The sequence below is a fragment of the Rhineura floridana genome, chromosome 20, assembly GCF_030035675.1.
Source record: "Rhineura floridana isolate rRhiFlo1 chromosome 20, rRhiFlo1.hap2, whole genome shotgun sequence".
NCBI classification, from domain to species: Eukaryota; Metazoa; Chordata; class Lepidosauria; order Squamata; family Rhineuridae; genus Rhineura; species Rhineura floridana.
This window is the reverse complement of record NC_084499.1, coordinates 17,747,538-17,770,418: the sequence shown is the minus strand read 5'-3', so window position 1 is coordinate 17,770,418 and position 22,881 is coordinate 17,747,538. Positions and strand designations below refer to the sequence as shown.

Below are 22,881 nucleotides of genomic sequence, written 5' to 3'. Positions count from 1 at the left end.
AAGGGAAACAGCTGTAGCACTTTGCATGCAACTGTCCCAATTGTGGCTTAGAGGTGATCCAGTGAGGATTAGGAGCAATTGCAACTGTGTTTGAGAGGACATCACCGAAACGTCACCGGCCTTTTTCACCCCAGCCAATCCTGATAATCTTCCAGTGAATGGGGCTGGTGTTTTGCTGCTTGAGATGGACAAAATGTTGCCCCTCCCTTCCCAAAACGGCACCCTTCTGTTACCCCTACGGACAGAAGCTTTTCCCTGAGTGTTAGGAAAGTGTTTAAGGCCTGGCAGAAGATGCTACAGACCAGCCTTGGCTAATTACTTTGTTAGATTGGATGGATGGCTTATTTTCTTCTCTTTCAGGGCTGGACAATCTTTTGACTGCTGAGGGCCACATTCCATTGGGGGTAATCTATCAGGGGACACATGCCAATGGCAGGCAGGCCCAAACAGGGTGGGTGGAAAGCATACCATTACCAGCACAAGTTACAGTTCAGCTGGTGACTCAGGCTGCTGGGAGGAATGCAGGCCTAACCCTCTCCTGAGTCCATTCCTTCCTCCTTTTTTCTGCCATAACTCTAGAACATTTGCTTCGCACACAGAAGGTTCCTGGTTCAATCCCCAGCAAGGGCTGGGAATTAACATCCCGTGTCCCCTGGCTGAAATCTTGGGGAGCCACTGCCAGTCTGTAGACAATACTGAGCCAGACAAATTAATGGTCTCACTTGCAATGGTTTCACTCAATACGAGGCAGGTTGCTATGTTCCTCTGTAAGTCTTCCAAGGTTTTGACAAGCCAGCGGAGCAAAATTATTGAGATCTGCAGGGATTGCAAAGCCATCAGCAACCTCAGTTTCCATTTTCCAGGTCTGCATTTGGCCATCAGATGCCATGCCTGTAGCCCTTGGCTTCATTTCACATAGCCTCCCAGATCAGAGGAAATTAAAGCAGTAGGCAGCCATGAGCCAGTTTTGATATCCCTTCGGCACCCAACAGCTCGTGGGACACCCTCTGAGCCAGGTGGTGTCAGTCCATGGGATGGCAAAGAACGCATTGCTACCTGGATGTTGCCATAGCAACTGGCCTGCCAGTCCCTGTCTCTGTGCTCTTTTTGATCATCCAGTGATCACAGCCTGGCAGTTCTTTTGCTCTGAATCCTGCTGTTGGACGCTTGCAGGCTGAAAAACTGGGATGTTATAAAACTCCAGACTCCCCAGCCAGGGTGTTGGAATAAATGTCTGTCTGACAAGCCCAACAACATGGGTCAAAAATGTCACCATGTGCCAACTGTGTATTTCTCTGCAACTCAAATAACACTCTGCTTAATCCCTCAAGCTTTGGTAGGGAGAAAGTGTTTGGGGCAGGGGGGAATGGACCCACCCATTTTATTTTCACTTATTCATTAAGTACTGCCTCTTGGTTCTAAGAAGCACCCGTGACAATAAAACAGCAATACAAATGTGCTACAATAAAACTTAAATTAAAAAGAGCAATTTGAGCCACAGTAAAATAGAAACGAACAACAAAAAGCACACCTAGATAAAATTAACACACATTAAAAGCCTGATGAAACAAAAATGTCCAAACTGCCTGTCTGAAATGACAACAGAGACAGGGCCAGTCTGACCGTCTTTGGGAGGAATACCACAATTGTTGGGCCTCCACCAAAAAGGTCCTATCCCACATGCCTGCCAATTGCACTGGCCTTGGTGGAAGAAAGTGGAGCAAATCTCAGAACATCACAACCCATGACCCAGGGAGCCATGCACTATGTGTGGGCCGACTCAGAGGGGAATGAGGTTCCAGCTGTATTCTTGGGAAAAGGACTGCCAAGACAGCCTCCCAGCTGGAGGACTCAGCTCTGCCATTGTTTCCCCTCTGAACCACAGAGGTCTCCAGCATGATCCCTGTCTGTGCAGCCCTACAGGAGCTTGAGCCTGACGAATAAGACAAGGGCACTTTAACAGTCAGCCAGCTTCCCAGCTTATTCTTTGTAACCAACTTAAAGGCTTACTACTCAGTATGCGACATACTGTATAAATTTTGTTAATTATGACACGAGAAATGCCTGGCGAAGTCACTTCTTGGTGCAGGTGGCACTGAGGCATTTTCCTTTTCTTTGTCCTTTTATTGAAGAAACCTCTCTCTTTCCCCAACCTTCAGCTTCTGCAAGTCGAGCACCAGGCTGCCGCAACTTGAGAGAGGGAAGCTTTTGGGCACCTTGCAGCATACTCAAGGGAGGTGGGAAGAGGAGGATTGGGAATCAGAGGATCAGCTAATAGGTTCAACTATGTCAGACCAGGATGGCCTGTTAGCCTAATCACTCTCGCCTTCTGATTGGCCTGTGGAAGGGGTGTGATTCTGAATGCCCTGGGTTAAAGAGCTTCCAATTAAAGCATTTCCATCCAGCGTCTCAGCAGTTGGCTCTGCCACGGCCATGCTCCTTCTTTGCCCTTTGCACCATTTCTTCCCTATCGTAGATGGGCTGGGGAGAAGGGCTTAGGCGAGGGGCTTAGGCAGCAGAGACCATGGCACAGCAGTAGGGCACATGCTTTGTATGCAGAAGGCTCCAGGGTGAATCCCTCCAGGTTTTGTTGTTTTGAAGATGCCCAGGTGATGGGAAGGACCCTGAGCCTTGAGAGACACTGCCAATCAGAGTAGGCCAACCTTCCCCAACCTGGTGCCCCCCAGAAGTTGCTGGACTCTTAACTTTCATAGTCCATTGGCCATGCTGGTTGGGGCGATGGGAGCTGGAGTCCAATCATATCTGGAGGGCACCGGGTTGGGGAAGGATGGAGCAGATTATACAGGGCTAGCCTGACTTTGTATACCGCAGCTTCCTATGTCCCTTTTGTTATGAGATTGAAGGTCAGCCTGCGGAGACTTAATTAGATGAGAGATTGCCTTAATAGTCATGGCAATGTTGTCAAGTAGCCAGCCATATGCCTTTTGGAAGCCATCTATATCTCTCTATGTCTGTCTTAGTAGCCACTGAAAGTATTATCCTCCGGATTTGTCTAACCTCCTTTTAAAGGCACTGGAAGTTGGTGGCCATCACTGCACCTTATAGCATAATTCCACAGTTTATCCATGTGCTGCGTGAAGAAGTACTTCCTGTTGTCTGCCCTGAATCTCTCACCATTCAGGCTCATGGGATGGCCCTGAGTTCTTGCCTTATAAGAGGGAGAAAACCATCTCTCTGTCCACTTTCTCTATGCCATGTATAGCTGTATACAGTACATCTCTGCCATGTCCCACCTAATTTTCTTTTCCCCCTAAGCTAAAAAGCCCCAAATGTTGAAACCTTTCCTCGTGTAGGGGGGTTGCTCCAGCCCTTTAATAATTTTTGTAGCCCTTTCCTGCCCCTTTTCAAGATGTAGTGAGCAGAACTATACACAGCATTCCAACATAAGTATATAAGAACAATCTGGCTGCTGGATCAGGCCAAAGGCCCATTTAGTCCAATATCTCATGCTCAAAGTGGCCAAACAAATGCCTCAATGGGCAGCCCGCAAGCATCAGTGCAACCCCATTCTCCCCACCTGTGATTCCCAGCAACCGGTAACCAGAGGCAGACAGTCTATGACAGTGGAGGGAGAACATAAGAAGAGCCTGGCTGCTGGATCAGGCCAAAGGCCCAACTAGTCCAGCTTTCTGGTCTCACAGTGGCCAGCCAGGTGCCCGTGGGAAGCCCAGAAGCAAGATCTGAGTGCAAGAGCACTCTCCCCTCCAGTGATTCCTAACATCTGATATTCAGGGGCATGCTGTCTCTGAGAGTGGAGGTAAGTGTAGATTTTTATATAGGCATAGTGAACGGCTACCATTGACAGCACCTTGAAAGTTCGGACAAAAACTCAGAGCAGGTTCACTGGCCCACTGACATCGGGTGCATCAGTTTCTACTGGACAAAACACTCGCCTGCCTGATACACATCAGCCCTCTTGACGCTGGCTACGAATCTCATCCCTTACCTGGGATGTTTTCAGGAGCACCCTTTGGTACAGACTTGGGTTTCACCACTGCTGGGCTGGATGAACTCCCAACAGCTTGGCATTGCAGCAGTTGGGGAAAAAAATCATTTTAAGGCAGTGCTGTAGTTTATTGTAAAAGACCCCGAAGACTACTAGAAGCAGAACTCAAATATAGTCGGGATAAGGTTAAGATTGAGAGAGATGTAAGTCTCTGCATACATTTAAAGCACATATAATAATCAAGACTTTCCCCAAATAATCTTGAGAAATGTAGTATTTTAAGGAAGGTGGGATTGGCCGAAAAAACTGGGCTCCTGTTCCTTCTACATTGGACTCCTGCACTATATTGGCATAGGAGACGTGTGGATTCTGGTCCTTCAGTCCTTCCTTCCTTCCAAGATGGTGCTTGATATACACCACGAGCTTCATTATTTCAGGTGAACCATTCAGCATCTAGCAGAGTGTATTACAACTGCTACAACAGGCAGAAAAATATCATTAAGTGGTCTGCCAAGACCTTCAGCAATTTTCAAGTGGTCCATGGGGGAAAAGGTTTGGGAACTACTGATACAGATTATAGATCTATCTTCTTGTACACAGTGATGCACCAATGTCTACCTACACTGGGATGGCTAACATTTTCTGGTGCTTGTTTATTATTATTTGCATGCAGAAAGTCCCAGGTTCAATATCCAGCAGAGATCTCTTCTCTGAAATCCTAGAGCCACTGCCAGTCAGTGCAGACAGTACTGAGGTAGATGGACTAATGGTCCCACTCACTATAAGGCAGTGTATGTGTTCTTATTTGGGAAGGGGCCATAGCTCAATGGTAGAGTGTCCACATTGCATGCAGGAAGTCCCAGGTTCAATCCTCAACATCTCCGGATAGGTCTGGGAGAGACCCCTTGCCTGAAACCCCAGAGAGCCACTGCCAGTCAGTGTAGGCAATACTGAAGTAGATGGACCAATCTGATTCAATGTAATGCAGCTTCTTATAAACTTATTTGGAGATGGTCACAGCTCAGTGGCAGAGCATCTGCACTACATGCAGAAGGTCCCAGAATCTATTCCTGACTTTTCCAAGAGAGAACCTGAAGAGCTGCCGCCAGTCTGTGTAGGCAATACTGAGCTAGGTGACTTGGTATGCAGCAGCTTTCCTATGTTCCTATCCGGAACAGAATGCACTGGAACAAAAAGCTGGAAGGGTGGGTGACCCTGGGTAACACTTCAATAAACAAACAAGTAAATAAATTATTCCCCTGGTAACTTTTAAGGTAGCTTTGTACTGTGAACCAATGTCAATACACATTGGTAAAGCAAAAAGCAAAACACGGAGTGGGTGCCACAAAGGGAACTGTCCTGTACTCTAAACAGCCTCCAATCTACATATCATACTGGTTTCTCTTTTGCACAAGCGCCGATATGCAGACTCTCAAGGGAACCTCTTGGTTTCCACGGTTTTCTCATGTTGCCCCAGCAGCCAGCTGGGAACAATCTCTTTTGCCATTTATCATCGCCCTCTTTGATGCACCAGCCAAGACCCCGAGGTTCAGTCCTGTCTTGCCAGACCACGCCAGCTGTGTGCACAGGGCATAGAGTTGGAACCAAACAAAGGAATGAAACCCTGCCCTTTGTGAGTTGGTGGGGAAGCAAGAGTTACACCTGGAAAACAAGCAGATGTCCTAACAGCTGGGGATGGTCGAATCTGTCCACTGCGAATCCTTTCCGTTTCCAACTTCAGTTTGCAAATTTTTTGAGGGAAAAGCCCACATGAAAATTCATCAGGGTTTTAGTGCCAATTTCACATAACGTACAGATTTTTGTATGCCATTTTGCCTAAAATAAAAGCAATTCCCCTTGAAATACGGCATTTGTGCATTTTCATGAATGTATGCATTTATAGTCACACTTTACCCTAGTATGTGAACTATTGGCTGGAGAACTGTACCACAAAATTCGGAGATGCGTATTGTTTCATAAAGTGCAAATTAGGTAAGTTCACCTTTGCATGCAAACTGACTTGAATGTCTCCCCATCCCTGCTAACAGCTGAAGCAGTTCCTAAGCATCGCCCTGACCCAGCAGGATGCCAGCTAAGGGCTTGTCTCGGCAGGGTGTTTCCTACCTTCAGTCCCACCACCAGCCTTGGGCATGGAGGAGCTTGCAATGGGGCCACACCCAAAGACCTGGTCATTTCTTGCAAAAAGCAACACAGGAGAGTCGTATTATGGGACGGAATTGGCCTCCCATGAAAATGTCAGTGCTTGGGTCTTACGGTGAGCTCGAGATATATCGCACCAGGTGTTTTAGGTGAAGAAAATCCACCCTGAGTTCACTACAGCAATGCCTCTCCCCCTGCAGTGCTGCCATCTGGACCTGCCCAACCATACCCTAAAGCTGCTTGCAGGTGGAAGTTGATGAGACCACTGAGTTCTGGATTCCACCAGACATCCAGAAATGGGTATCCAGAATCAGATTCCAGAGAGGCCCAGCTTGGTTATGGACCTGAGCTGAATCCAGCAGGCTCCAATGGACGGTGGGATCCCATGGAGGCTTTGTTGATGCTGTAGGATGCAATGAGCATTCCCAGAAGCCTCCTGAGCTGACATAGTACAGAGGGCAGCCTAAAATGCTCATACAGCCACTGGAGCCCTGGCAGAATCCCACTGGGTTCCAGTTCTTTCAGAAACGTGGCAGCATCCTACTGTCAGAACCACCTTTTCAATAAGCCACAGCAGTGGCCATGTAACGGGTCTGTTACAACTGGTACTTGAAAGAATAAAGAAACGTAAGGTTTATTACTACAAAGAGGTAAAGTCATATATGCTGAAGAAGCCATGTGGCTTCCACTCTGGGAGCCATTACTAACTAACTGAGAACAAAGACAGGAGGAGAAGAAGAAGACAGGAAGGGGAGGAGCAAAGCCTGCAAAAACAACAAATGCTTTAGAGAGGGACTCAGCAGAGGGAAAAATAGATTGCCTTTCTGTCTGTCACCCCCCCTGGTTCAGGTCACTTGTTAAATATGTTGGTGCTTTACTCCCAACACACAATTCCCTGACATATGTCCCCACATCACATCCTCTGAGTGCTTAAGGAGGAATCTCTTCCTGCACATCATGGAAAACACCAAGACCAGCTGGGCAAAAGTGTAATCAAAATGCTATGAATGTCCATTCCACAAACAGCACATGAAAACTCTTAGAACAAGCTTTGGATCTGGTCACAGACGACAAAGAAATCACTTTTGTAACCCCCACAAGCTTTGCAGCAACCACTTTTCCCTCACCCATTTTCTGGGTGATCAGTCTCTGCTCAAAAATATAACAAGCAGTGGCAGAAATGAAATAATTGTGGGGTGATGTGGGGTGGGGTAGGGAGATAGCTCAATTTGAGTAATGTAAGGAGGGGAGGCAATAGTAAGCATGTTCAGATAAGAAATCTAAAAGGACAGAAACATCATTTTCTAGCCGGTATGGATGAATCATAAACAATTCAGAGGGATTTTAAAAAAATAAATACTTTTTTTTAAAGCCAGACTTTAAAGGTGGACAGCAGACAGCATCCTGTTGAACTGGGAGATGGAAGCCAATTGATATTAATAGGGTACTAAATTAGAATACTGTGTTGGCTCCCCATGCAAATTGGCAAGGGCTTAATTAGAGTCACAATAAAAAGCTGCCCCGGAGGCATTTTGCTTTTCAGTCACTCACATACACCTCCACTGGCTCGCCATTTGCAGAACAGGTGGAATTATTAATTCACTTTATCCTGAAATGTTTGTGGGTAGTTTGTGAAGGGTGCTAGAATTCCCAGAGTGGTTTAACAGTCTTTCTTCCCAGAGAGCTTTAGAAATTATAGCTCTGTGAGAAGAACAGGGGTCTCTTAATAACTCTCACCACTCTTCCCAAACTACACTTCCCAGGATTTTTTTGGGGGGGAAGCCATGCCTGTTTAAAGTGGAATAACACTTTATTCCACCAGATGCTGTTGGACTCTGACTCCCATCAGCCCTGGCCAGCATGGCTGACAGTCTGAGTTGATGGGAGTTTCATCCATCTGGAGGGCTCCAGGTTAGCCACCCCTGGTATTCAGATATTCTTAATGCCCTTGCGATAATCTATCTGAGGATGCAAATACTGTGGGTGTGTCTTTCTCTCCCCTCTTTCCTTGCCTGGTCCCTATCAACATCATCAGAGCATCCACCCTTTCCCCCGCATCACCAGAGCATCCACTCCTTACAGGAGTTACTGCAGCTGCTGCCCTGAAGGAAAAGGAGCTGTACATTATTAATGTGAGCTGTCCCACCAATGCCCTTCTCTGCATTAATTAGGTCTAAAAACAAACAAGCTCTTTTGCTGACAAATGGAAAGAGCTGAGCTGAAGTGCAATGCGATTTCTATCCACCACGGCCCCAATCCACACCTAGAAGGCAGGTGAGGAGGCAACCTAGGCTAGCCTAGTCTTTCTTCTACTTTCTCCACTTTAACAAAGTGAAGCAACAAACAAAGCTGTTGGGGAAGTGAGGGAGGGGGAAGGGAGAAAGGATTTGACAGCAGAACCAGCTCTAATGGGTCTATATGAGCAAGTAGTGTGGGGTAGGAGGGGGCTTGTGCCTAGCAGACTACGGCTTTGCACCCACCTGGCTGCTGAGCTGTAATAAGTGTGGTGGTGGTGACAGTAGCACTGGTGGTAGTGGTGGTGGTAGTAGGAGCATCAGTGGTGGAGGAGGTAGTAGTGGTAGTGCTGGTGGTAGTAGTAGTGCTGGTAGTGGTTTTGGGAGTTGTAGTGGTTGTAGCTTTTGTAGTAGTGACTTGCTTTGGCCATTCATTTGCTAACAAAAGAAAAATAAGGGTGGGATTGTGGGAGAGAAAGAAACCATAGAATAGATTTCTCAGGCCTTCTTCCCAATTTATATTTCAAGTATTATGCTAGGTGTGGGGAACCTTTGGCCCTGCAGATGTTGCTGCACTACAGCTCCCATCATCCCTGGCCATTGGTCATGCTTGCAGAGGCTGATGGGAGTTGTAGCGCAGCGAAATCTGGAGGGCAAAAGGTTCCCCACACCTGGGTTATGCCTATCCTGCCATATCTTGGGTTATATCAACATTACAGACTTCCAGCACAATCCTATGTGTGTCTACTCAGAGAGCTATTTGCTATGGGCAGGATATAAATGTAACAAAATAAATAAATAAATAAATAAAGTAAGTCTCAATGAATTCATTTGGGTTTATACCCAGGTATGTGGGCATAGGCTTGGTTGCAATCTACTTACGTGGGTGTAAGCCCCGTTAAACCCAATGGATTGTATCCAGTGCTAGTCCTACTCAGAGTAGGCAAACTGAGAATAATTAGCATGACTTAAATCCATTAATTTTAATGGGCCTACTCTGAGTAGAACTTAGTTGGCTACAACCCTCAATAAACTAAAAAAAATGAACAACAAGCCATTTCTACAATTGTATAGTTAATGTGCCATAAAACAACAGGGTCACAATTCAGGGAAAGCCTTCTTAAACAAACGAACAAACAAGGTATTTAGTAGTTTCCCAAATATCAAGCGCTGTGTTGCTTGCCTGATTTTAGTTGGTAACTAAAGGGTAGAGCCAGCCCTGCCCTTTTGTCTCTAAATTTGTAAGACAGCCTCTCAGGGACATTACTAAATGTGGGTAGCAACATGTCCATCTGCTGGTACTCAAGCAACATACAGGGGATCTGCGTGGGTAGTTCTTCTTGGGCCCAAAGGAGTGCCGTGATGAACCTCACACACTGCCAGCTCAATTGCCCCTCAGCTGCATGGCAACTCACCAAGGGGTCAATAGACTCCCCACCCCCCAAGAGGGTGATCAAGTGTGTCACAGGCCACAATCTGTGGCTGGTAGTCCGCAGTTATCTCAGTCGATCACAGACTGTGCAAGCTTGTTCTACCTCTGCTAAAGATCAAGGAATTTCTGGAAAACCACACACTGACCCTTTCAACTTCCTCAATGGCAAGCAGACACCTTTTTACGAAATGAGGATTTGGTGGCAATGACTCGTGACTTATAGTGCATTTATAGAAAGGTGGATGAATCCCCTAGCTGTGCACCCTGTTCCAGTGGCCCCATGTGTATACCAGGGATTTTATGCACAGACAGTTTGATGATGGGTGGGTAAGGAATACCCTCTCCACCTTGGACTCCATCTCACACTCTGCCCCCAGTCCCTGAACATTACATTCAGTCCCCTACCTTCAGCTCCAGCAGTTATTGTTCATCTGCTTTCAAGCAGCACTTTGCAGCCATATGGAATAGAAACTCACTGATATTCTGAAAAGTTGATATTCAGCATCCAGGGTCAGCCTAAGACATTTCACTGCCTGGGACAAAGGACAAGACAGCATCCGTCCCCTGTTACACAGAGAGAAACAGCTGGATCTTTCTTAGATGCTCATGGTGAGACAGCATCCTTCATAGCAGCTGAAACTTAGGGGGTGCACAGCTGGTCCTGTGATACACACAAGTCCGTCCTCTAAGATCTTGCTGCCTCTGCCTCTGCTTCCTGCAGCAGCCACTTCGCCCTGCCTACCAGCAGGGCTGGCCCAGAATGGCATTTAGCACCACATTTTTTGTGCTTCCATGGAATTTCAGTACAAATACACATGCTCCTGGACTTGGTGGAGGGGAACATTCTCCCAATGTTCTTGCAGCCATTATTTAAACAGAATGACATTTTGCTAGGAAATAAAAACATACAAAAAGCCCAGTTGGATCAAGCCAAAGAACCACCTGGTCTAGCATCCTGGTTTCGCAGTGGCCAACCAGATGCCCCAGTGGGAAACCCGAAAGAAGGACCTGAGCATAACAGTGTTCTTCTCACTTGTGATTCCCAGAAAATGGCATTCACAGGCATACTGTCTCCGACAGTAGAGGCAGAACATAGCCATCATGGCTAAGTAGCCACTGATAGCCTTCTCCTCCATGAATTTGTCTAATCCCCTTTTAAAGCCACTCAGGTTGGTAGACATCATGGCCTCTTTGGGAACCAATTCCATAGCTGAACCATGTGCTGAGCGAAGAAGTACTTCCTTTTACCCAGCAGCAGTGTCCCAATATGGTTCATTCCTCTTCATTTTTTCAAAAAAGCACTCCATTCTAATGAAAGTGACAGTGGCTAGAACTTGTAGCTGAGAAATATAAAACATTTTGCTCCTAGTTACAGCAAGAGCTTAATGTACTGCCTGTGATGCTTAGGGTGGGGTGAGGGAGTTCATGGCATTTTGAAAACACGCAGACCACACTTTCATTTCCTTCCCTGCTGCCGCTCTAACAAACCTTGAGGGGGTAGAAAACTACGCCAGAGTAACAGAGACAATGAGGTTGCTGAAGTCAAAGAAGGTTCTTTGACAGAATGGAAAATGAGACACAATTAGAGGAGCCTGGAAGATGCTAATGGACAGAGAAAGAAGCCGCTCTCCCTCAGCCCCCCATCAAAGGGCGTGAGCAGGGACCATGCACCAAACTCGTTAAATTCCAGTGTTTCAAGTTACATTTTTTACTTACTGCCAAAGTTTGGAGCCACACCTGGAAGAGAAGAAAAGGGGAAAAAATATAAGAGGGTCAGCAAACACAAAGAACGGCATGACGCTAATTAACAGGAAGCTTGCTCATAAGTACACGGACAGTCTGGGAGATGTCAAAGGCAGCTGACACAGGGCAAGGCACAGAGATGAGTTTTGCCTCCAGATGACCTGCCATGACTCGTGGGGATCAGCCAACTGATCATCTAACTTATTAGTGCTCACTTACCGTGCCCTGTGTCCAAGCAGGGTCCTATATTCTTGTCACCTTTGGCATAACAGCTTATTATTAATACATCATATTTCTAGTACATGAAGTTTAGTATAATTCTTATTAGTGCTCAGCTGAAATATGTGTGTAGGGGGATGTAGTTTATTAAGGGTGCTGGGAATTGTAGTTCTGCAAGGGGTAAACGACAGTTCCCAGGGTTCTTGGGGGGAAGCCATGTGCTTTAAATGTATGCTGTGTACACAGCAGCCTACTTTTCTAGCGCTTGTAGAACCTGAGGTCAAAATGTACAAGCACTATATTATTCTCATTTTGGGGAGTGAAAAAGTGGCCTGCTCCCTCCTCTTTCAATGTTTTACTTTATATACACACTCCAGAAATAATCCTATGGGCTCCTGTTGCAGAGTCTGGCTCTGTCTGTGACATCCAGGCTCTGTGTCAGGAGTGTCAGAAGCAAGCTTAATGGAACGAGGGAGAGCCAGCGAACTACATCTCCTGGTGCCTGTCAGAACCAAAAAGGTTCTCTGTGGCTCCTTTGAAGAATCATAGGCACTCATCGGCAGCTGACAACCTTGTTCCCTTTCAAACAGCCCACGTCTTCCAATTACTGGCAAAGACAAAACATTCCTGTCATGGCCTTTTGAGACTGGATTTCTGCTTTGATCACTCTAAAGCCGATACATTTTTCTTTTTTCATAGGTGGGAAGCAGAGGCAGAAGAGAGTGGCATGCTCCTGGGACATGCTTTAAGGCTGCTGTAAAAAGGCCAGCGGTGGGTGGGGCAGTTGCTCTTCCACCATCACAATGAAGCCATCCCGCATGCACAAATAAGGGAAAGCCCTGGTGACCATGATGGCTTGCTTCAAACTTCCTGTCTTACTAGAGCTCCACTTCTTCTGAGATGGCTGCTGGTAGCCTCTGTGTCATTTCCAAGTCATAAGAAGAATTATTTCCCAGTGAATCTGCACTAATTAGACCACTTCTGAAGTACTGTGGCTGGTTCTGGGCACTGCACTTTAAGTAGGATGTAGACAAAGTAGGATGGGTTCAAAAGGAGTGCAGCCAAGATGGTCAGCAGTATGAAAAAGAGGTCCTATCAGGAAAGGGTGATAGAACTGGGCCTATTTAGCCACTAGTAATGGTGAAGGCATAGGAGGAAACCTAGGAAGCTGCTTTATACTAGGTCAGGCCATTGGTCCATCTACCTCAGTATTGTCTACACTGACTGGCAGAAGCTCTCCAGGGTTTCAGGCAGGGTTCTCTCCCAGCCCTACCTGGAGATGGTGGTGATTGAGCCTGGGACCTTCTGCTTGAAAGGCAGGCTCTACCACTGAGCTACGCCATGACAGCTCTCTTCAAATCTCTGAAGAGCTGTCCCACAAAAGGGGGCACAGACTTGTTTTCTGCTGCTACAGAGGGCAGGGCAAGATCTAAGGGGCTTAAGTTCCAGGAGGATAGATTTCAGTTGAAACTTCTTCAAGGTAAGAGCTGGTCATCAGCGGAACCAATGGCCCAGAGAGGTGGTGGACTCTCACTGGAGGTCATCAGAAATAGGCTAGATAGTCATCTGTTCTGGGGATGCTGTTGGTCCGGATTTCCTGAATTAAGTGGGGATGAGTGAGACCAGATAGCCTAAAGACCCCCTCCAACAGTGATTCATTCTACTCCATAACTAGGGTTCTAAATAAATACTATTACAGTGGGAGCTGGTGCCCATTGAGACTGGTGAGCCACAGCCAATGAAAGGCAGAGACAACTAATTCTAGTTTTATCCCCATCCTCCTCCCTGCTGAGTTCCACAAGGGCAACACTGAGACTAAAGAGGAGGAAGCTGACAGCCAGGGCCAACCTCTGGGCTGCTTGTAAGCAAAAAGCCAGGCATGTCCAGTGGCTGGCTGAGGACAGACTGAGGTTGGTGGGGCAGTGCCCTGTTCATCCTAATGGAGAGCACCACATGGCATGTAGTGTTAATCGTTGACATTTCTCTTGTGCTTGACAGCCATGGAGCACTATTAGGTGCCCATCTTTGAAATATCTGGTTTCAAAGCATTTTAATGGACTCACAATGGAAGACTGGCCACAGTGCCCTCTGAACCAAGACCCCCATTTTAACCAACACATCACCCTTCCTTCCATGCCATCAACAGTAGGCAAGTGTCCCCCGCCCCATCCACCTATTGCTGAATTAGTTTCCGAGCATGTTCAACCAGTTGGCAACTGCTCTCTCTCCATCATGCAGCTACATTGTTCTCCTAGCCTCTCCACTGATCACAGGCGGGTCTGTGCGCTCTGCAAGCACTGTGGGGTGGTGTCATGGCCTCTGCGTCTGAAGAGAGATGGGACATGGCGGACACCAAGGATAGGGAGGGTGTAGGAGCCCTTCCCCCAGAAGGAGGCCCAAAAGGCATCATTGTACCAGACACTCCCCTGGGAGGGGAAGCCCAGATGCCAGCAAGCTGTTGCCAGCCTGGCCTCAGGAGGTGGCTCTTCCTTTCTCTTCTGATGCAGAGGAATCTTCCTCATGACATTCAGCTTAGAAGGTTCCACAGCGCGTTAAGAACTGGACACAGCCCCGCTGAGCAATGACAGCTCTTTCAGAGGGGGCCCGAGGGGGAAATATCAAACATGACAGCTTGCCTGCTTAAGTTGGCTTCGGACTGTTGCTGAAGCCACAGCCTAGTTTGCTCTCTCAGGCATCTGCCTCCAGCCTGAAGTTTATCAACCCCCACCTGGAGCTACCTGTGGTCCTGATCTCCTGCCAAGCCTGGCTGACGCTCCCTGCAGACCCTGCTTGGAACAGGATTGGCACTCAGCTCCACCTCCAATGCAGAATGAGAATTGGGGGGGGGGTGTAGAATAAAATCAAAGCAGTCTTGCACAGCTACTTACATACATTAGCAGAGCCATTGGGGCGGGGCAGATAGGAGCCCGCTCGCCATGACTTGCTCCGGAAGTTCTTCTTACACCGGCTGCAGTCCTGCCCAGTTGTGTTGTGCTCGCACTCACACTGGAGGCTTCCTTCTTTGAAGGTGCACAAATTGGCATGGAGGTTGCATTTACACCTGCAAGGGGAGCACAAGAGAGACTGGCTATGATTGGCTGTTATTTTATTCATCCACCAGTGTCTTTAAAAATGTACAAATGCTCTTTTTCAATTTCAGCCTGCAAAAAGACATCATAGAAATATTACAATATAAAAGCATCAGAAATTAAAGCACCACAATCTCCAAACCACCACAAAAACAGGAGACCTAAGAAAGATAGTGCTGTGCTGAAAATTTCTATTGTGTTTTTTTTGACTAGTCACTATCAATTAACAAGAAAGGAAATGTAACTTGAAAGTTGTCAAAGTAGGAGAGAAAATTTTGGTGAAATTCTCCTTGGTAGGGTGCATATCTTGCCCTGCTTACTTTACTTTTGTGGTGGCCAAGCAGTGTTTGTGAGTATCCTTTCTTTCATTCTACATGTCATTTCTTCGGTGGGCTGCAGTGTGCAGCTTCCCCAGCTTCCCACACTTCCATCAAATCCCAGGAAAAGGCGTCATGAGGTAACACCTCTCATTAGGTCTTTTTTTTTCCAGATCAGGAACTGTAGGCACCCGGGGAAGCTGCAGAGTGCTGGAGGAATGTTTACTTGAAAGACATATATAGTACATTATCTTCTGGAACAGCTTTCCCGATATGAACCTACCCGAACCCTTAGATCTTCATCTGAGACCCTTTTCAGTGTTTGTCCTCTGAAGGAGGCTTAGAGGGTGATGACAAGGAAAAAGGTGCTTTCAGTTGTAGCTCCCCATCTGTGGAATGCTCTCCTCAGTCAGGTACATCTGGCACCTTCGTTGACATCTTTTTGGTAGCAGGGAAAGACTTACCTTTTCCAAGAGACTAATAAGTAATACATAATAATAATAATAATAAACTATATCCTTGACCACCTTACAACGACTGGATGCAAGAAGCCCGAGAGGTTGGCTACCAAGAACCTAAGATTGGTTCACTCAATTATTTTATTTTTAAAGGAAGTCCTTTCTTTTGCCTTTTAAAAGAAACCTTTCTGCACTGATTTCTTTACGAATAAGATTCCACTTTTTAAAACAACAGCAACAATGAACATCTGTCCAGTGCATGGTGCGCAGCTTCCCCACAATTCCACCCTTACAAGAGAGCCCAGCCAAAGTTATAATGGGATTTTCAGGAAGGCTGCAGGATGCAGACCACCAGAAAGATGTTTTTTAGAATGAAGGAAAGATCAATCGCAAACACTTTGCTGCTACCTCAAAAATAAGGTAAGCAAGACAAAACAAATTGTGAAATTTTCTCTTTCCCTTTGATTCTTTTCAAATGCAATTTCTTTTCTCATTAATTGATGATGAATGGTCAGAGTAAAAAATGCAGAATATCTGGCATAGTACTACTTCAGACACAGCTAATTCATTGTGTGCTGTTCCCTAAAGCACAGCTCATGCAGACTCCCTCCGCCCCCATGCCTTGATTTTTGTTCCATCCAACTGAACTATGTCAACTTTAAGTTTTTCCATTACCTCCTCATGTTTGACACATGAGCTTCTTTAGAGTCAAAGCCTTTTACACAGATAATTGATGTTCCAAATCAAATAATCAATGCATATGCAAGTAACTATCACTTATTACTTATGCCTCTTATTACAACTCAGGGCCCATTTTCAAACACTTCTCCATTTCCAAGGCTGGCAGGGATTGTTAACAGTCAATCACATTCAGTTCGAAATAGATCCACACACATCGCTTTGGCTTCTTAAATGTTCCTGAAAGTGTTCCTAATGCTCCCAGTGTTTGCAGATAGTTTAATGGTAAGGGACAGGCAGTGGTAGCTGATGCCTATTGAGACTAATAGGGCAGAAGCCAGGGAGGCCAATGGTAGGCAGAGCCAGAGCCAATGACAGGTGGCAACAGAACCAATGAAAGGCAGAGCCAACTAATCCTACACATGTCCCCATCTTCCTCCCTGTTGAGTTATACAAGGAGTAACAGTGAGACTAAGGAAGAAGTCCACAGCCAGTGCTGCCCCCTCAGCTGGTTGTAAATTTGAAGGCAGGCAGGTGAGGGTAAACTGAGGTTGGTGGTACAGTGCCTTATTTGCCATAATGGGCCAGCCTCCACCAGAGGCAGGGGAGAGAGAGTACATAAAAGAGAGAGAGAGAGAAAGAAGTGAAAACATGAAACAAATTAAGGGGAATTTATTGTAAACTTCCCAGAAAACCTTGGCATAGAAGTGTAGCATATAAATAAATGAAACCAATCCTTCTATTTCCAGTGTTCAAGCATGAGTGCTTATGCAGCCAAAACGGCATGACCCATATACAAGAGGGAGGTATTTGCAAATCTGGGGGAACCCCAGTTTGCAGAAGTACAAAAAATGTTTAGAAAAACCTCTAAGAGAGGGACTCCCCCCTCATAGCCTATGAGGACTAAGCATTCCTCATGGCCACAGAATGCTGGCTGACTGTTGCAGGAGGGAGTGGAGTAGAAACGAAACACTAGCTGGGAAAGAGAATGACATGGAGTAACCTGGAGGAGTGTGCTGAACAGAACACTGCATGCTGCAACATTTTGTTGCCAGTCTCACTATATTCCCAGTTTGCATAAGAAGAGCCTTGCAGCTGGATCAGGCCAATGGCCCATCTAGCTCAGCACCCTTTTCTCACACTGGCCAACTAGATGCTCCCATGGGAAGCCCACAAGCAGGACCTGAGAGCAGCAGCACTCTCCCTTTCTGCTAGTCCCAGTGACTGGGAATACGTGCTCTCTTTTGCCTCCCTGGTATGTTCCAGCTAAGACGCACATCAAAAATTAATTAGATTTGGGAGCTTCATGGGTTTAGCTGTCTCCCAACACCTGAGTATCGTTCAGTTTGCAACCACTGAGCAGTTACTTCCATGAATGCCTTCTCTGCAAGAGTGCCCCCACTATGGAACATTCTCCCCCTAGAAATGTGACTGGCACCTGCACATTGCAACTCTCATCTGAAACTCTTCAGAGCTGCTTCAGGCCATTGCAGAGATATTGCTGAGCTGGATGGACCCCATGGTCTACTCTGGCGTCCGCTCCAGATTCAGAATCTAGTGAAAGGTCAACAGTTCTGTGCCGGGATGTCATTTGGATGTTCTCAACAAGGCGCAGGCAAGAGGGCGGAATCAGAAATGTAAGGCGATTTCCTTCCAGAATAGTTTTGGGGCAGCAAAAACAGGAGCTCCCCTCTATCGTGGGTTGTGTTACTACTACACATTTTTTCCACCTCCTCTGCCAATATCACACAAGAGCAAAATCAGCACAGAATACCATGACTGTTCACAAAGTGAGGAGTTCTCCTAACATGCTTGGATTTTCAACCCAGTAAAGCCTGCAGAGGCCTTGATGCCATTTGCATGTTGGTGGAAGATTTTAATTAAAAACAACCCCCCCCAAAACCTACCAGAGTTACTTTTGATCTCTGCTCTTATTTCCAACTGCTTACTCGTAGGCAAGGAAGAAGTTGGGTGAGCTGCCCCCCCCCCTGCTTTTTCTCACCAGCTGCCACTTTGCTTCACTCCAAAACCAACAGAGAGAAGAGGGGACTTCTTCTCTAAAGGGGCGCAAGTGGAACATTTGATCTCTGGAGCAAAGAGCTGCCAGATGCAGCAAGCAAACCATGTTCTGCCAAAAGTGGGTTGCAGAAAAGGCTGCTGAAGGCAGAACAGAGACAGCTAAAGCCTTTCATGCTTAAATACTTAGGGAGTGGATTGTAACAGCTGACAGTCGGGGGGGTAACTGTGTGTGGGGAGAAAGATCTCTCCCCCCCCCCTACCAGATCACAGAAATCAAGGTTGCCCTGTTGCAGGGTTCTGGCTGCTTTCTCCATCTGCCCCTGTGGAGCAAAGTTTTCTGCACAACCGTCCTTGCCCTTTTGAACAGACAATGACCAGCGCTCAGGTGCCACAGAGCCCGACTCTCTGAATTATTGAACACCCACGGAACATTGCCTTCATCTCTTGCTGCAATTTCCTTTTGGGGAGAAAAAAATAGGGAAAGCAAAGTAGCGTGGGTCACAGCAGGTCATCATCTTTTCACCATGGTACAGGACCTAGAGGTGCCGGGGGGGGGGGGATAGCCCTACTCACAGAAGCAAGGATGGACCAAACCAAAGCACTCTATGAACATACTGTAGGAAGCTACCTTCTATGGAGTTAGCCTAATACTTCACCTTAGCTCAATAGGTTTATTCCAGATTTCACCAACCTCCAGATTTTTGGACACAACTCCCATCTGCCCCAGCCAGCATGGCTAAGCTGGTCTGATCCAACTGGCAGTGGCTGTCTAAGGGCTTCCCCAGCTCTTCAACCTGAGTTGCTTCAGCTGGAGTTGCTGGGGACTGTTCCTGGATCTAGGGCAGCCTTTCCCAACCAGTGTGCCTCCAGATCAGAGCTTGGAAAAGTTACTTTTTTGAACTACAACTCCCATCAGCCCCAGCCAGCACGGCCACTGGATTGGGCTGATGGGAGTCGCAGTTCAAAAAAGTAACTTTTCCATGCTCTGCTCCAGATGTTGTTGGACCACAACTCCCATCTTTCCTGACCATTGGAAATGCTGGCTGAGGCTCATGGGAGTTGTGGTCCAACAACATCTGGAGGCACACTGGTTGGGAAAGGCTGATCTAGGGCTAGGACAGAATTTCAATTCAGTTTCACATTTAAAGATGAACCTACCTAATTCACTTTCTGAAACTGTGCAGTCCGAAACATAGCCATCCTTCGAAATTAATTTGCCCTTCTCCCTAATCCTCACCTCTGAATGACAGTGCTCCTGTTCAGGGTCCCAGCCAACTAGCCAGCCAGCCAGCCGCACCCTCCAGTTGAACAATCTATTTCATTCTGTTTTTATTTTATTTATTATTTATTTAATTACATTTTTAAACCGCCCTATAGCAACAAGCTCTCAGGGCAGTGTACAAAAAGATAAAAACAGGTTAAAACACAAATAAACATGAAAACAATACAGTATAAAAAGATATAAACAAGATAAAACAAAGTCAAATTAAAGTAAAATTTAAAAATTTAGAGTTTAAAATTTAAAATGCCTGGGCAAAGAGGTAGGTCTTTACCTGGCGCTGAAAAGATAACAAAGAAGGCGCCAGGCGTATCTCGTCAGGGTTCCATAACTTGGGGGCCACCACCGAGAAGGCCCTAGCTCTAGTTATTACTCTCCGGGTCTCCATATGCATTGGAACCCGGAGAAGGGCCTTCGACGTCAGACGTAGTGAACGGGCTGGTTCCAAATAACAATCAACATTTCCAAATAACAATCAACATTTTGTGGTTCCTCTCAGCCTGCTCAGTCTTTATTGGGCTATTTGGAGTGGGGGGGGGAGAGCAACTGTCCCCAGGTTTTAAAAAAAAGATTATTTATTTATTTACTTAGTATATTTATTACCCACCTTTCACCAAAAGTCTTACCAAAGCAAGTGATTTTGAAATTTGTATTTTATTGGGTTAACATTTCTAAAAAAGATCCTCCGTGGCGCAGAGTGGTAAGCGGCGGTAACACAGCTGAAGCTCTGTTCATGGCCGGAGTTCGATTCCAACGAAAGGAGGAAGTCGAATCTCTGGTAAAAGGGGTCGAGGTCTACTCAGCCTTCCATCCATCCGTGGTCGGTAAAATGAGTACCCAGCATATGCTGGGGGGTAAAGAAAGGCCGGGGAAGGAACTGGCAATCCCACCCCATATATATGGTCTGCCTAGTAAACGTCGCAAGACGTCACCCTAAGAGTCGGAAACGACTCGCACTACAAGTGAGGGGACACCTTTACCTTTTTAACATTTCTAAACACATATGAAATGAAAGAAAAAACATAATGCTTTAAGATGCAGCAGTGGGTTTAACACTTTGCTGACTTCTCTGTATCAATTCCCATCTTAACTGAGTTGCAGATAAGGTTCTGCAAAGCTTAACTTGTTCCAGGCACTAAGCTCTTGCAAGGAACACTGTTTCACCTAGCATGCACAACAACAGATAAGAAACAGTTTGCAGCATCTGCGAAATGCATTAGGAATAAATAGGTAGCCTTTTTTGCCCCACACTTTGCAGTGCCAGGTCAGTCATTTCTCACTGTCAGGTCCCATCTGTAGGGTGAAAAAAAAAACCCTCATCCAAAGGATCAATCTTTCCAGAGAATTGCTTTCTGAATTCGACCTTTGAGAATCATCAGTCTAATCAGAAAACGATAACCTGCACAACCTGACCCCATGACACAGCACTTTTCAGACCAATCAATCAGGATGCATTATTTAATAAGGAATGGCAGAGCAGCTCCAAAAGGCTAAGGCTGGCAACCCCTCACTGTGCTGCAAGGGGTAATCTCTCGAGGAAATGTTTCCACCTTCCCGGCTTCCTTCATATAATCCTTGCTTGTGTCCCGCTCTTTGACTCAGCTTTAACTCGGGCTTCTCTCTCTTGCAGCTGCCTAACACAGGCACCCACATCTGAACTTGCAAGCAGGAAAAGCAGCTTCTCATCTAACCAAGAAGCAGTTGAAAACAGAGCAAGCTGTGTCACTTGGCAGGCTAAGAATGCAAATCTAGTATCATTTCCTTTTTTGTTTTTCAGGTGGAATCTAAAACTGAGATACCTCACGCAGCATCATAGCCAAGCTCAGGAGGGTACCAGTCAAAACTCCCTAGGGAGTTTCAGGTCCTGGGGGCAGTCACTGAGAAGGCCCTCTCCTGTGTTCACATCAAACATGCCTATGAGGGTGCTGAGACTGAGAGAAGGGCCTCCCCTGACAGTGCTTGGATAGGCTCCTATGGGAAGATACAGTCCTTCAGATAGCCTGGACCTCAGCCACATAGGGCTTTATAAGTCACAGCCACTGCTTTGAATTGTGCTCAGAAACAGACCGGTAGCCAGTGGAGTTGCTGTAACAAGGAGAGTGGGAGAGGGCTATTGTCCTCATGTTCTGCCCATTTGATTGGCCACTGTGAGAACGGGATGCTGGAGTAGATAGGCCCTTGCTCTGACCTAGCAGGACACGTCTTGTGCTCTTGTGTTCTTATTTAATGCAAACATCATGCAAATTGGCGCCCTCTTTTGCTCACTGTTTTTGCTGATGCATTTCTTCTCCTTTTATTGGTGATGTGTTGTCACCCTAAGTAAGAAGAAGGTCGTACTCTGTTGACTAAGCCAGGGCAGAAAGTTAGGTTCCCAATATTATACTAAGTATGCTAAGCTTGGCCACTCCAGAGGCGTTGCACTAAACCTGCCAATCACAGGACTGCTGCTGTACACTGCTATTCCCTGGAAGAGGGTGCTGAGGTCTGAGCACATATGGAATTGGGGAGCTCACTATGCTAAATATCAGCCTCAAATCATGTCATTCAGGTTCCTGGTTGAGTCTTGCAGTCCCTAGCTTGCACAGGAGGACTGCAAGAGAGGAGGACAGAGCATGGATGAGTTTTACATATCAGGACTATATCTAGAGAGACTTAGGAGCACTGGATCACTGCAACAGGAGGCCAAAATTAGCATCAAGGTGGCAGGAGGCGGAGGCCCCTTTCAATTCTACCATCTGTGCCGCAGAGTAATACTATCAAGTGGAATTCTCCAGCATTTTGTCCTAATACTGTTAGGGCAAAAAAGCACAGTTGTAGACTATAGCAAAGGCTGAAAGTGAGTTGCTTATGTATTTTTAATGCAAGGCCTTTCACTTCCCTCTAGAAAGCATGCAGCAAGGTCTGAAGCTGCCAGTTGGACGCATGTCCGGGCTGCATTGGACAGGCAATGAGCGCTGGCAGCAGGGTGCCAAGGAAAGTGTGCAGGGACAAGGGCATCCTCTTCTCACAGATGCACACAACATCTGATCCTACTGGTCAGCATTTTGAAGGCGTACCTGTGCCAAGCCTGTACAAGGCAAGAGAGGAAGCAGAGCTGTGGTTTTGAGCAGAGGTGGTGAATCAAAGAAAAAAGAAGAAGGTCCAGCCTCTAGGTTGGGTGAAGGAATGTGATGCCATAACAACTCACTCTGGGACTGTGAATAATCACCCCATATACCAGGGAAGGGGAACCTGTGGCCTCTAGATGTTTGCTGGACTCTTAACTCTCATTATCTTGATCACTGGC

General features: G+C 46.5%; 1 protein-coding gene across 9 annotated transcripts in view; it reads right to left on the bottom strand.

The window, feature by feature from the left end:
- The window catches only part of NTNG2 (netrin G2), a 136,396-nt gene that overhangs the window by 18,248 nt on the left and 95,267 nt on the right, over positions 1 to 22,881 (bottom strand). For all 9 annotated transcript variants that reach the window (XM_061603834.1, XM_061603832.1, XM_061603840.1 and 6 more), the window contains 2 exons: positions 14,644 to 14,816; positions 11,510 to 11,530 (listed from right to left, as the gene is read on the bottom strand). In XM_061603834.1, the coding sequence (XP_061459818.1) occupies positions 11,510 to 11,530; positions 14,644 to 14,816 (194 nt within the window). The remainder of the gene's footprint in view (positions 1 to 11,509; positions 11,531 to 14,643; positions 14,817 to 22,881) is intronic.